We start from the raw sequence: 15,143 nt of genomic DNA on the forward strand, positions 1-15,143 counted from the left end.
CCTCCGCGGCCTCTTCCCTGCTCCGCGCCGCGGCCGCTTGTTGCACCGCCCCGCGGCCTGCGGGAGCGCTCGGCCCGGCCTCGGCCCGCGTCTGCACCGCGCGCCTCCGCCCGGCCCGCGAGACCCCGGCCCGACCCCGCCGCCCGCACAAAATGTCGGCCCGGACGCCATTGCCGACGGTGAACGAGCGGGACACAGAGAATGTGAGTAGCCGGAGCCGGCCCCTCCTCCGGCCCCGCGCCGCCCCGGCCCCCCGATGGGACACCGGCGAGCCGCAGGGGCCCCGCCTGACCCTCGCCCACGGCGCAGCCCGTTCTTCACCCCATCCCGCCTCTCTCGCCGCCAGGGTGAGGGTGGGGGGGCTGCGAGCGGCGCCCTCGGCTCGGAGCGGGTCCGCCCGGGGAGGATGGAGGGCAGCGGGGCGGGCGGCGGCAGCGCGGGCATCCCGGATCGCTGCAGCGCTCCCCGGGCACCCCGCCTCTCCACCCGAGCGCCGGCGCCCGGGTCCCGGACGAGCCCGCTGCCGCGTCCCCCACCTGGCGTTCCCCCCGCCCGCCCCTCCGCGCTGCCCCATGACTTGGCTGTTTGTGGCATTGTGTCCCCGTGTGGGGTCGTGGGCACCAAGGAGGGACGGTCGGGATGGAAGGGACGAGCGTGGCGGTCGAGATGGAGGCGTGTGTGTGTGTGTGTGTGTGTGTGTGTGTGTGTGTGTGTGTGTGTGTGTGTGTGTGTGTGTGTGCGCAGAGGAGTTTGCAGGGCGCGGGGACTCTTCAGGACGGAGGAGCAGAAGCATTTCAGCTGCAGCTTCGCCTGCCTGTGGCCCCGGGGTTACAGCAAAATGTGCAAAAGCCAAAGGAAGCCACGGGCTTGCCGCCCCTTCCTCCAGGCGATGGTCATAAATCAGGGCAGGTTCGACGCGATCTCGCCTCCTCCTCGGAGTGTCACAAGGTGTATGCCTTTGAAGGAAGGATTTTCTGTGTTTCCGACCAACTTGCCCTCAGGAGTTTTTATCTAGATGCCAACGGACGTCCCTGGTGTTTAAACTCTTGAAAACCGAGGGAACAAGATCAGTTGTGTTTCCACCTTCTGAAAAGTACAACTGAGTGTGCATGGGTGTGCGAGCTCTTCTGGGGGAACGGTTTAAAAAAAAACAAAAAACAACAAAACCTCTCATGACCTGTAAATAGGGCCTTGGCCGATTTTCCGGCTTCTTTTAAGGAGCTTTGGGGGGGGGGTGGAGAGAGTGACAAGTTTTGGTGGCAGTCTCTCTGGTTGTCTAGTTAACTCGTTGGGCTCTCCAGCTCTTGCTGTACCCAGTGCCTTCCTAGGGTTGGTAAAATACAATAATGAAGTCCTTTGGCGTTCTTAGACAAAAGGTAGGAGGGAGAAGACAGCAAAATCACCTCTGAAGTGTGAACAGATTATTTGATCTTGGAGAGCAGGGGAGCGCCGTGACTTAATATCGTTATATAAAGGGAGAAGAAATCCTAGGAAGAGGCTATTGTTAGAAGACCTAGGAATTTATGTCAGGGTATGCTTTTCTCCTCTCTAGTGTGGTGCATTTAAAATGGTAAAGATAGTATAAGTCTGCTGATAGCATCCATTATCACTTAATTTGCATCATAGCTGTTGATTTAAAAAATATAACTGATACATAATTTTGAGAGATTGAAGAAGGTCAGGGGGAAAAGATGAAGATTCTGATTAAAGTTTATTTTTAAAGCCACGTTGGTGCAGGATTTTTCCTACAGGAACTCTCAAAAGACCCCTGTCATTCAGTGTGTCATTTCAGTGTGAATGAAAAGTAAGACCTTTGTTTTTATTAGCAAAACCCCGTGTGCGTTCATTAACCTTGGAAGGGCGGAAAAATACATTGCTTTTATTTTCTTTTGGGTTTTGAATAGTATGTATAGCTTTTTCCATACTTGTATGAATTAGGTACTTTATTCAGACGGGAGATAGCATTATAGAAATATGCACCAAGGAATAATGTAAAATGCAGCATCATATGTAAGACAAAAAAGCCTTTTTAAGCTGAGCTGTAATCGTGTGATAAATTTTGTTGGATCTTCTGAAAATGATTGTGCTGTAATAAAAGGCATTGGCTCAGTTTCTGAACATGTTAGTTCTGTCACTTTTATGGCCTCGCCCCTTGTTGTCATTACGTTATATATGTAACTATACCTACAATGAGCTTTACCTACATCCTGATTTTTTTCCCTAATTGCTGTGGAAAATATTTATTATACTACAGCTGTTAATTTATCAATAAAAGTATACACTTAGCTTTGGTTATGAGCTGGAAGCCATACAGAAGTAGTATTTAGGACAAGGCCTCTCCCCTCAAGGAGCTTACAGGAAAAGGTAAATAGAATCCCAAACAAACAGTGTATGGTCGAAAACACTGTGTAAATAGAGCTAAATTGGTTTATAAGTGCTATTGGTATTTAGCAGCGGGACCATCCGTGATGGGTATTTAAATCACCAATTTGGTTTGTCTCTCTTTATTCTCTGGTTGATAGTAAATGTCATTATCTATTCTTCCTTACCTCTCATCAATGAAATAAAGTAACAAACCTGCTTGTTAGCTAATGGATTAATGCCAGTATTGCATTCAAAATGTACATTTGCTTGTAGTCATTAACAGTTAAAAAATGGATGTGAAAAGTTACATTCGTATGACTGTGAAAGACTTTTCAGCCTTTTGGCATATTAAGGACGTAACTAAAAACATTTTATTACTGCTAGAAATTAAAGTAAATATGGTAATTTAAAAAACCATCTTGGTATTTTATTGAAATCATTTATGGTTTATATGCAAATTTGCTCAGTCATACATGAACGTATTTGGATTTTGCATCCTTGGGAGTATGTAATATATGCCCTTCCCCATGTCACTAATAGATATTGAGAATAAATTTAAAAATTCAAAAGAGTGATGTTACAGCACTGATCTCTTATATACCACTACTGTACATAGTAGAGTGAGAAAGAACTGATTTCTTGGAGAATATTCTGGGTGTACTTTTTCAGAAGGATTTTCTTCGATGTACATTATTGTGTGTGCATTATTAAGAGGCCTCAAATGGCTAAACACAACAGAACAACCAATGATTCATTTTATAGGCAATAAACACTTATCATGAAGTCGAAGAGCCATGTCGCAGATAATAGAATTAAATTTATGCAAAATGGTTTTGATTTTAGGTTGTGAAGAGTGTAAGTCCAGAAAAAGAATGGGTATTTGAAATAGTTCTTTTCCTGTCTTCTGTTAGATTATACTTGGATAGTTCCAGTGTGGATATAGATCATATATATTACCATTATTCTCATGTGCTTTTAAATGGAGCAAGAAGAAAGTTTTTTGTTCATGTTTTGAAAAAACTCTGACGATGCTAATTTTTATGGATCCAAAATGCCCAGACTGGCTTTCTGTGATGAAATTTTGATGAGTATGAAGAAAATCAATTTGACTCCTTTCGGGGGTGTTTTAAAAAGGACTTTGGTTAAAGTTATTTTGAAACTTCTAATACAGAACTCTTGTTGGCGATTCTTTTCGTAGATCTGAAACTCACTGTGATGACTGTAAAAGTAGTGGATGTCACTGAGGTGGCCAACCAGTAGCTTGTCCTCTGGGAATCATGGCTAATAACCACTACCCTTGGGTTTGCTCAGTGCCCTGTGCATCCTCACGTCACAGGACCTGTCACGCTGCGCTCTAATTGCTGATTTATTTGGCCTCTTTTGTTCTGTATTTGCCAGTGCTCAGCACAGTGACTAGGAATAATATACAAGAGATCAGTGCTGTAATGTTCCCCTTTTGAATTTTTCATTTGTCATCAAAATACATTAGTGTCTGGCTTTTGGTCTCTTAGAGTTTCGTTTGGGATCCTGATTAGATTATGTTAGACCCTAACTCCTCCGTATGCCTTAACTTCTCATTCATTTTTTCCCATGAGTTCAACTGCCTTTCTGTTCTACAAGCTGTATGATTTGTTTCGATCTAAACTCTGTGGATTTATATCTTTCATTAATTTTGGAAATGCAGCAACCATTATGTCTTTGAATATTTCCTTTCCTTTCTCTTCTCTCTAATGCTTCTGGTACGCTAGATACGCTAAAATTTCTTATTCTATCCTCCTTATGTATTAATTAAGCGCTCATTCATTTCTTCCCCTATTTTATTGTTTCTCTGCACTTCAATCTGTAGTAAAATCTACAGTACAGTTACTGTATATAATATGTTTAGGTCTATGTTTCAATTAGCCAAATTTGTTTGGCTGCATTTAAATCACTGTTAACCGCTCTGTTGAATTTGTTTTTCATTGTGGTAAAAAAACACATAACATGAGACCTGTGCTCTTAACACATTGCTAAGTGTACAGTACAGGACTGTGAACAGTAGGCACAATGTTTACATCAGATCTCTAGAACTTCTTCGTCTTGCATGACTGAAGCTTTATACCCATTGAACTACAGTTTCCATTTTCCCTTCTCCCTAGCCCCAGGCAACCACAATTCTGACTTCCTGCTTCTATAAGTTTGATGACTTTGGATACCTTGTTTAAGAGGAATCACTGCAGTATTAGTCATTCTATGGCTGGCTAATTTCACTTAGCATAAAGTCCTCAAGATGCATCCCTGTGGTGTGTAACAGAATTCCTTCCTTATTATGGTGGAAAAATATGCCATTGAATGTATATAAGAGATTCTTTACCCATTAATCTGTTGATGGACGTTTGGGTTGTTTACCTTTTTTGGCTGTTGTGAATAATGCTGCAGTGAACATAGGAGTGCAGCTATCTCTTTGAAATCCGGATTTCTATTTTTTTGAATAAATACCTAAAAGTGGGATTACTGGGTCTAGTTTTAATTTTTTGAGAAACTCCATACTGTTTTCCACATGACTGCACCATTTTCCTTCCTGCTAACACTGCACAAGTGTTCCAGTTTCTCCTCATCTTCACCAACAGTTGTTACTGTCTGGTTTTGTTTTGTTTTTTATAATGGCCACCCTAAGAGGTGTGAAGTGATATCTCATTATGGTTTTGCATTTCCCTGATAACTAGTGATGTTGAGCATCTTTTCGTATGTCTGTTGGCCATTTGTACAACTTCTTTAGAGAAACACCTATTCAAGTCCTTTGTCCTTTTTTAAAAATCAGGTTTTGTTGTCTGCTATTGAATTGTAGGAATTACTTAGATATTTTAGATATTAACTTTTCAGGGATATGGTTTACAAATATTGTCTTCATACACAGGTTGCTTTTTCACCCTGTTGATTATTTCCTTTGCTGTACAGAAGCTTTTTAAAAATTAATTAATTAATTTTCAATTACAGTGGACGTTAGATATTATTCTATATTAGTATGTGCAGAAGCTTTTTGGTTTGATGTATTTTTACCTTGATTGCCTTTGGTTTTGGTGTCCTATCTATGAAATGATGTCCAAGGACAACATAGTCAAATTTTTTTCTTACGTTTTCTTCTAGGAGTTTTGCAGTTTCAGGTATTACATTTAAGTCTTTAATCCATTTTGAGTTGATTTTTGAGTATAATATAAGAGAAAGGTCCAATTTCTGGATATCTAGTTTTTCCAGCACTATTGATGCTATTGTAAATGAGATTGTTTTCTTAATTTTCTTTTTGCATTTTATTTGTTGAAAAGACTGTCGTTCCCCCTTGTGTATTCTTGGCACCCTTGTCAAAGATCATTTGATCATACGTGCATGCATAGGTTTATTTCTGGGCTCTCGATTCTATTCCGTTGGTCCGTGTCTGGTCTTTATGTCAGTATCATACTGTTTTGATTATTTTAGCTTTGTAATGTGTTTTGAAGTCAGAAATTGTGAGGCCTCCAGCTTTTTACTTCTTTCTCAAGATTGTTTAAACAATTTAGGGTTCTTGTGGTTCCATATGAGTTTTAGGATTAGTGTTTCTGTTTCTGTAAAAAATGCTGCTGGGGTATTCATAGGGATTATGTTGAACCTGTAGGTCTCTTTTGGTGGTATGGCCATTTTATCAATAGTAAATCTTCCAATCCATGAACACAGGATGTCTTTCCATTGATTTGTGCCTTTTTTAGTTTCTCTTAGCAACGTTTTGTAGTTTTCAGTATACAAGCCTTTTCCCTCCTTGCTTAAGCTTATTCCTAAGTAGTTTATTGATTTTGATACTATTGTAAATGAGATTATTTTCTTAATTTCCTTTTTGCATTATTTATTGTTATGGTGTAGAAACACAAGTTATTTTTGTTTGTTGATTTTGTATCCTGCAACTTAACTGAATTTATTTATAGTTGTAACAGTTTGTTTGTGCACGTGTGCATGTGTGTGTGCGTGTGTGTAATCTGTAGTGTTTTCTATACATAAGATCACGTCCTCTGAGAACAGAGATACTTTTATTTCTTCCTCTCCAATTTGGATGTTTTTCATTTCTTTTTCTTGCCTAATTGCTTTGGCTAGGACTTAGAGTACTATGTTGAATGTAAGTGGCAAGAGCGGGCAACTTTGTATTGTTCTTGATCTTAGAGGAAAAGCTTTCAGTTTTTCACCATGGAAAATGATGTTAACTGTGGGCTTTTCATATATGGCCATTTTTGTGTTCACATAATTCTTCTATTCCTAGAGGGTTGAGACTTTTTATCATGAAAGCATGTTGAATTTTTTGTCTAATGCCTTTTCTGTGTCAACAGACATGATCATGTGATTTTTATCCTTTGTTCTGTTAATGTGGTGTGTCACATTGATTATCCTATGTTGAACCATCTTTGTATTACAGGGATGTATCCCATTTGGTCATGGTGTAGGATCCTTTAATGTGCTGTTAAATTTGGTTTGCTAACATTTTGCTTAGGATTTTACATTTATATCCATTAGGATTATTGGCCTGTAGTTTTCTTTTCTGGTAATCTCTCTTTTCTAGCTTTGGTATTAGAGTAATGCTGGCATCATACCAATGAGTTAGGAAATGTACTCTTCAATTTTTGGAATAGTTTGAGAAGGATTGGTTTTAATTCTTCTTTAAATGTTTGGTGGCATTCACTAGTAAAGCCATCTGGTACTTGACATTTCTCTGTTGGAAGTTTTAAAATTACAAAGTTAGTCTCTGTACTAGTTACAGATCTGTTCAGATTTTCTATTTCTTTATGGTTCAGTTTTAGTAGATTGTATGTTTGTAGGAATTTCTCCATTTCTTATAGGTTTTCTGATTTGTTGGCATATAATTGTTCATAATAGTCTCTTATGAGACTTTATTTCTGTGGCATCGGTTGCGATATCTCCTCTCTCATTTCCGATTTTGTTGAAGTCTTCTCCCTCTCTTTTTTTTCTTTTTAGTTTGTCTAACTAAATATTTGTCTTTTGTTGATCTTTTCAAAAAACCAACTCTTTGTTGACTTTTCTATTCTATTCTCTATCTCATTTATTTTTACTATAATCTTTATTATAATTTTCTTCCTACTGCTAGCTTTGGGCTTGGGTTTTTCTTCTTTTTCTAGTTCCTGAGGTGTAGAGTTAGGTTATTTGAGATATCTCTTTTTTTAAATGTAGGAATTTATTGCTATAAACGTCCCTCTTAGTACTGCTTTTGCTACATCCCATAAATTTTTGCTTATCATGTTTTCATTTGTTTTAAGAAATTTCTAATCTCCCTTTTGATTTCTTCTTTGGCCCATTGGTTGTTTAAGAATGCATTGTTTAATTTCCACGTTTGTGAATTTTTCAGTTTTCTTCCTGTTATTGATTTCTAGTTTCATATCATCAGTTTGGATAAAATACTTGGTATGAATTCAGTATAATTAAATTTGTTGATTTGTTTTGTGACCTGGTGTGATCTATACTGGAGAATGCACCGTGTGCATTTGAGCAGAATGTATTTTCTGCTGCTGTTGAGTTAAATATTCTGTATATTTCTCTTAGGTCCATTTAGTCTATGGTATTGTCCAAGTCCTCTATTTCCTTCTTGATTTTCTATCTGGATGTTCTGTCCATTATTGAAAGTAGAGCAGTGAAATCTGTAATTATGTTGCTGTCTATTTCTTCCTTCAGTTCTGAAAATGTTTGCTTCATATATTTACGTGCTCTGAAGTTGGGTCTATAAATATTTATAATTGCTATATCTTTCTAGTGAATTGACCCTTTAATCATTATATAATATCCTTTTTTGTCTCTTGTGACAGTTTTTGACTTAAAGTCTATTTTGTCTGCTGTAAGTATGACTGTGCTCTGTTTTGGTTACCATTTGCATGGATATATTTTTACATCCTTTCACTTTCAGCATATATGTGTCCTAGGCAGCATATAGTTGGATTTTTTTTCTTTTAATCTGTTTAGCCACTCTATGTCTTTTGATTGGGGAATTTAATCCATTTATATTTAAAGTAGTTATGATAGGGAAGGATTTAACCTTTGCTATTTTATTTATTGTTTTCTGTCTGTTTTGTAGTTTTTTGTTCCTGTTAACATCTCTTGCTCTCTGTGTATTTTGTTGTTTTTTTGTTGTGACACGCTTTGATTCCTTTCTCATTTTCTTTTGTGTATCTTCTATAAGTACTTTTTTTGTGGTTACCATGGGGCTTACTTAAAACACCTTATAGTTATAACAATCTATTTAAAACTGATAACTACTTCAATCTCATACAAAAATTCTACACTTTTACAACTCCTTCCTGTACATTTTATATTATGATGCCACAAATTAAATCTTTTTATATGTGTAACCATGAATATATTTTTGTTATAGTTGTTTAAATGCTTGTGTCTTTTAACTTCTATACCAGAATTAAAATACACTATCATTTCAATATTATAGTATTCTGTATTTGTTTATATATTCCCCTTTACCAGCAAACTTTATATTTCCATGTGCTTTCCTGTTGCTGTTTAGCATCCTTTTGTTTCAACTTGAATGACTTCCTTTAGCATTTCTTATAAGGCAGTTTGAGTGGTGATGAACTCCCCCAGCTTTTGTTTATCTCTGAAAGTTTTTATATCTCTCCTTCATTTTTGAAGGACGGTTCTGCTGGATATAGCGTCTTGGTTGGCAGGTTTTTTTCTTTTAGCAGTTTGAATATATAATCACATTTTTTTCCTGGTCTCCAAGTTTTCTGCTGAGAAATCTGCTGTTAGGCTTATGGGGTTTCCTTTGTATGTGTCAACAAGTTGCTTTTTTTTTTTTTTTGCTGCTTTCAGAATTCTGTCTTTGACTTTTGACAAGTAGACATCTTTGCATTTATCCTAATTTTCTCTTGGATTTCTTACATCTGGATGTACATTTCTTGTCCATATTTGAGAACTTTCAGCCATTTGTTTTTTAAATAAGCTTTCTCTTTTCTCTTTATCGGACTCCCCTAATGTGTATATTGCTCCATTTTATGGTATCCTATAAGCCCCTTAGACTTCCTTCACTCTTTTTCATTATTTTTTTCTTTTTGCTTTTCTGACTAGATCATTTCAAACAACGTGTCTTCAAGTTCACTGATTCTTTCTTCTGCTTGATCAAGCCTGTGGTTGAACCCCTCTAATGTATTTTTTTCAGTTTAGTTATTGCATTCTTTTGCTCCAAAATTTCTGTTTGATTTTTAAAATATATTTCCTATCTCTTTGTTGAAATTCTCGTTTTCTCGCATCATTTGCATGAACTCATTGAGCATCTTTATGTCAGTTATTTTGAATTCTTTGTTGGTAATACACATACCTTTGTTTCTTTAGGGTTCGCTTATGGAGATTTATTTTTTTCCCCGTGATTGGGCCATTTTGCTGTTTCTTTCTGCTCCTTGTAAGTTTGTATTAGTATCCATGCGTTTAGAAAAAATGGCTACCTATCCCAGTCTTTTAAGCCTGGCTTGATACATGGAAAGATCTTCACCATTCAGCCCAGCTGGAGATACTCAGGACTCTCAAACCTTTTCTGTAGGTGTGTCTTCTCAACTTGTGTGCATAGATTCCTGACCAGAGATTTGTGGTTTCTTTTTCTTGGGAGCTCTTAATGTCTTGCTCCCTCTGCTGTCTGTCTTCAGTACTGTAGTGCCTCTGAAGCAGCAGTGCCCTGGGCAGTCTTGTTCTCAGCAGTTCCCAGGCATCTAGCGTTAGCTGATTCCCATCAGCACCCTGAGTAGAGCTGTACAGAAACCAGTCCTTGGGTAGTTCCCAGAAAAGTCAGATTTTTAAACTTTGGTCCAGGTCTTCTCTTTACCCATCTGTTGCATTTTTAATTTTATCGTTTTTCATTTCTAAAAGTTCTAAGGTTTTCTCTCAAGTCATTCTGGCCTTTTTTATAGTCTCTTGTTTCTCACTTATTTTTGTGATTTCGTCTTCATTTTCTTAAACATTTAGTATATAGTTGTTTACATTCTGTACCCGGAAAATCCATTATCTGAAGTCCCTGGAGATTTAGGTTTATTGTTTGTATCTACTGATTCTCATTCACTGTTTCTTTTTGTATTTGTTGGTCTTTGCTGATAAACTCTTATTTGCCTGATTTTTATCTGTGTGAAACTTGGGAGCCTAAATTGAGGATACCTTCTTCTAGAGAAGGTTTGTGTTTGCCCCTACTGGGAGTCCCTATAGACCTGGGGCATTTTAGTCTCCTCTGGGGATCCTGGATCAATGAAGGAGTTTTAGGTGGACAATTTTCTAACCTGTTTATAAAACTTCCAGATCAAAAGTCTTAATACATTGTAGAAGCCATTTGTTATAATTATTAAAATGATTAGTTTCCAAGAACAGCTCATTGTCATGAGGGAGAGTTTCTACTAACATTGCTTTTATAAAAAATTTCCACATAATTGGTGGATAGATCGAAATACAAGCATCATAATTAAAGAAATGAAACCAATAATGCACTACTTTGATTTGTGTGAGGTACTGTCTTTAGGTATGATAGTCATTGAAATCAAGTACCAGTATAAACTGTACTTAACCACCAGTCCTTCAAGTCTCTGTTAAACCTAATGACATGATTTGAAAATATCAAGAAATATACTTATATATTGCATAATATTAGTAATGTTTTATAAATCACTGAAAAGTTTGTATCATTAAAATTTAATATTTCCAAAATCTTTTCATCTTTTTTATATTTTTTAATGTACATAATCTGTTAGTAAAGCAATACCTATGTAATTTTTGCATCAGCATTTCTAAAGTGGTCCATACTTAAAAATTGTTAAAGGTAGGGGTGCTTGATATAAAGTTTGAAGACCATTCTGCACCATAGAGTTTAGCATTGTTTTGTAATTCCAATGTGTGTAAACTTTATTTTCCTAACTCAATTGAAAGTACTTTGGGGTCAGGGGTTACCACCAGCATTACTTCTGTATATCGTAACAATTTCATAAATCAAGATGATTTATTCTCAAGTACAGTGAGTGTATAACCAGCTGGGGACATCATTTCAAATTCACATTTCTCTAACCCCTGCTCTCTCCCTCACTATGTTCTTCCTCAGTTGCTCTAGGGTGGGGTCCAGGAATCTCTATTTTCATAAACCCAAGGTAATTCTGCTACCCACTGGCTAGGATTGAAACCAGTGCATTATGTGATGATGATAATTATGTTGTACTGAATCTCGTCTTTTGGTTAAAATGAAACAAGAATTATGGTTGATGTTTATTATAGAAGGTGGGCTAATGATGAATCAGTCCTTTCAGCAGGTGATGAGAGCAGTAGAAAATAGCAGGGAATTGTCTGGCTTAGAGAGAATCAGGTAGACGTGTGTGGCATTTGTGGGTCTGTGATTGAGGAAGGGGTGATAAGGAATTTCACGTTCTTTCCTGCCTTCTCCCAGCTTTTTCTGGTTAACTATATTGGGAGGGGTGGGTGGCAGCAAAATAAAAGAGCTCGCCATATAATGCCTTTGGTTATGGGCCGATTCTTTTTTCTGAGAAAGTATTATTTAATACTGTTTTGATCACTGTATCAGTTTAGTTGAGGTTGTAAACAAATCAAAAGCTGAGAAGCATCCCAAGTTTTGATGAACTCCCTGTAAAGGATATAGTAACAGGTTTATTTTAAACCTTTAAAGCATGAGTGCCTTTCTTTTGGGGATCAACAGTGCTGCTTTCACAATTTCAAAAGAGGGTTTGCTTTTATTTCCTTTTCTGTTTGTTTCATCTCAACTGGAGATGGTAGGGGTACAAAGGCCAGTGAAACCTGTTCCCTGCTCTGGAGGGACTCAGAGCCTGAAGACGGAGACAGACACAGAGACAAACAAGTGCAATCGAGAGTTCCAGTTCCTTGTCATCTGAGTGATCAGAACACAGAATACAGAAGGAAGGGGACACGGGAGGGAGTGCTCCAGAAAGGTTCATAGCCTCTGAACCGAGTAAAGCTTGAAAGATAAGCTCTCCGTTGCCAAGTGGCTGTGTGGAAAATTGAGTTGGTGGGAAGAGGAGACTACTGGGCAGAAGGAGCGGGAAGCACAGAGGCCCTGAGTGTAAAGTTCAGAGGAGGGGACGGGGGGGAGGGCAACATTTAGTGAGAGGTCTGGGCAGGAGACTAGGCAGGGGCCAGCATGCCTTAGCAAGAATTGTTCCTGGAGGCAGTGGTCACCATTGGATGATTTAAGTAGAGGGTCAGTAATGATTAGATTTGTATTCTCTGTGCGCCTGTGTGCTTTAGAAACACTCCAGCTTTAAAATTTCATGGCCTGCTTTCTGTCATGACCCACGAAAGAGTCTTTAATCTAGTAGTTTTTAAAACTTTGACATCTTGGGAGAAGGGTTTGGTGGAGGGGAGATGGCAGTGCTAGTGACCAAGACTCGCACCTTGATCCTAGTTCAGTTAGGCTCCTCTGAGTCTTCTTAACTAGGGTTTAACCTTGGCCTTCCTGCACAGCCCAGTCTTAACAAGGAATTCTGCTAGTCCATTGTGAGATCAACCCACCCTTGATACCCGGCCACCCTGGATATCTAATCAAGCTCCTCGTCCCATACCTTTGCTCTCTTAGTTCTAGACCTGCCTTCAGCAAAAATCCTGTTACGCTAGTTTAGCCAGAATTCCCCACCCTCCATGTCTTCCTGTTGTAATTTTCCAAACACTGACCCCCTTCCTCTGCACCTTGGCCATAAATCTCCAGCTGTCATTGCTGTACTCAGAACTTGATCCCTCTCCCCTGTCGTAATACCCGTTGCAGTAATCTTGAATAAAGTTTCCCTTACCATTTTAACAAGTGTCAGAATAATTATTTCTTTAACACCAGTTAAGAAAAGAGTCACATTTTTTGATGAAATCCCATACACATAGTGTAATATGTATTGGGAGGAAGTTAGAGAAGCCCATGGTAACCATAAAACCATTAGTAAGCCAGAAATTAGAGCCTCTCCAGATATAGAGCAAAAGGCATGTGATCTCAAGGGGCTAGGACAAGGATTTAGCAAATGCTGGGACTGGCAAGTCATTATTCTTTTATGACATCCAGTCTCTGTGATTTTCATCAGTGGTGAATATAGTTGACCTAAGGGGAAGGTTATTTAGCTGCTGAGTCACTAGCTAGTTTGTCATCACTTGCTGTTTATCATTAAATGACTTGGGTAAGTCATTTAACCCTGCGTCCTTCTGTCACTTACTGGGTCCTCTCCTTTTGGTACTTATCTATAAACTGGCTTGCATACTTTTCTCTATAGAAATTATTTATTGACTGAATAACACTGCTAAATCATGTCATTGATCTTCCTGGCCACTCTAGATTCTTTCTGGTTGCTGTTTAAATATCAAAAACTGGAGGGAAATAAATCACGTAACTATGGCCACTTTTTTAAACCTGGGGAATAGACTTTCTAGTAAATCCTTACCTGCTAGTGCCTAAAGGACATGCCTTGAATAGAGAAGAAGACTGCTAGGAGCTTGTGGATTACTTCCACCCTTTTCTTCTACCTTCCTCTCCAGAAGGGGAGAGAAACCAAAGGGAGGAAGGGTCAGTCAAGGAGGGGACTCTACTCTCCTTTCTGCCGGAAGTGAGTATTTGTCACATTGATGATCCTACCTGGTATGCACTTTGCGTCAGTACTTTCACACTGTACTGTAATTTTCTTAAACCTGCCCCGCATTTAATGCTGCAAACTCCTCGAGGGCAAGAACGCCATTACTGCTTCCCAAATGGGTCAAGCAGTGGCGCCTGGCATGATTGGCTTTCAGAAATTTTCAGAACTGCTTGCTGTCTTGTATTAAAAACAGCAAGAATAGATCAGCAACATAAATTCCCCCTCCTAACGTACTTTAGCACAGTGCTGTGTGCATAGTAGCTGTTCGATGAATGTTCACAAAATATATACAGCTAAGGTTCGCTCATTCTCTGGAAAACTTTGGAGTACTTTAAGAATCTGAGGGGGGCTATGGAAACACAAGATTTGCTTTTTTAAACTCTAGTCTTTTTTTTTTTTTAAATGAACTGTTGAGGCGTTTTCAAGAGAGATTTCCGCTGAATCCCTCATATTCATGTTCGTAAGTTAAAGTCATCAGTTAAAATTTGACTGTACTCCAAAAAATTTATTTAGAAAGTGCATTGACATTTACGTTGATATGATTATTAGCTTCTATTAGGGAGTAATTACTAGATTTTGTTATGTTTATGTATATGTCAACATATTCGAACTGAAAGTCTTAGAATAGAGCTTTGACTACAAGAGTGTTAAATTCAATCAAATTTAGTGATTTAAGGACAAACATCTATTGTAATTTCTGGCATGCTGTAAGGTTTTTGTACTTGTAGGAGTGAAAGAACTAGGAAGTTTCTAAAAGAGTTTAATGCCATATTTTTAGATATAAATTTAAACCAATGTTTTCTTTTATGCCCTGGGGACTCAGTTGATGTCTTCTGGCAAGCAGTAGTGAAAGACCTCCCAGAGGATTTTTGGGGGTGTACAGGAGAGTATTTTAGGGAAGAATGCCTCTAAAAATAAAACACAGGCTCCTCCATTCTCTGTCTGCCTCCTGAAGAGGGGTGACCGCCCTTAGTACACCTCAGTTCAGTCACAGGCAGTGTAACTTCATGGTCAAGGCATGTGCTCTGAGGAGCTTCAAATCCCAACGCTGCCATTTGTTAGCTCCATGACCTTGGAAAGCCAGGTCATTTCTTTATGGCTCAGATTCTGTACCTGTAAAATGGAATAACAGTCGTGCCCACCTTGCAGGGCTGTCATGAGGTT

General features: G+C 38.7%; 1 protein-coding gene across 1 annotated transcript in view; it reads left to right on the forward strand.

The window, feature by feature from the left end:
* Positions 1 to 6: 6 nt before the first annotated feature.
* The window catches only part of MARK1 (microtubule affinity regulating kinase 1), a 97,593-nt gene continuing 82,456 nt past the window's right edge, over positions 7 to 15,143 (forward strand). The window contains exon 1 of the mRNA XM_019639592.1: positions 7 to 203. Coding sequence (XP_019495137.1) covers positions 153 to 203 — 51 coding nt within the window. The 5' untranslated portion in view covers positions 7 to 152. The remainder of the gene's footprint in view (positions 204 to 15,143) is intronic.

Source organism: Hipposideros armiger, unplaced genomic scaffold (genome assembly GCF_001890085.2).
Source record: "Hipposideros armiger isolate ML-2016 unplaced genomic scaffold, ASM189008v1 scaffold_45, whole genome shotgun sequence".
NCBI lineage: Eukaryota > Metazoa > Chordata > Mammalia > Chiroptera > Hipposideridae > Hipposideros > Hipposideros armiger.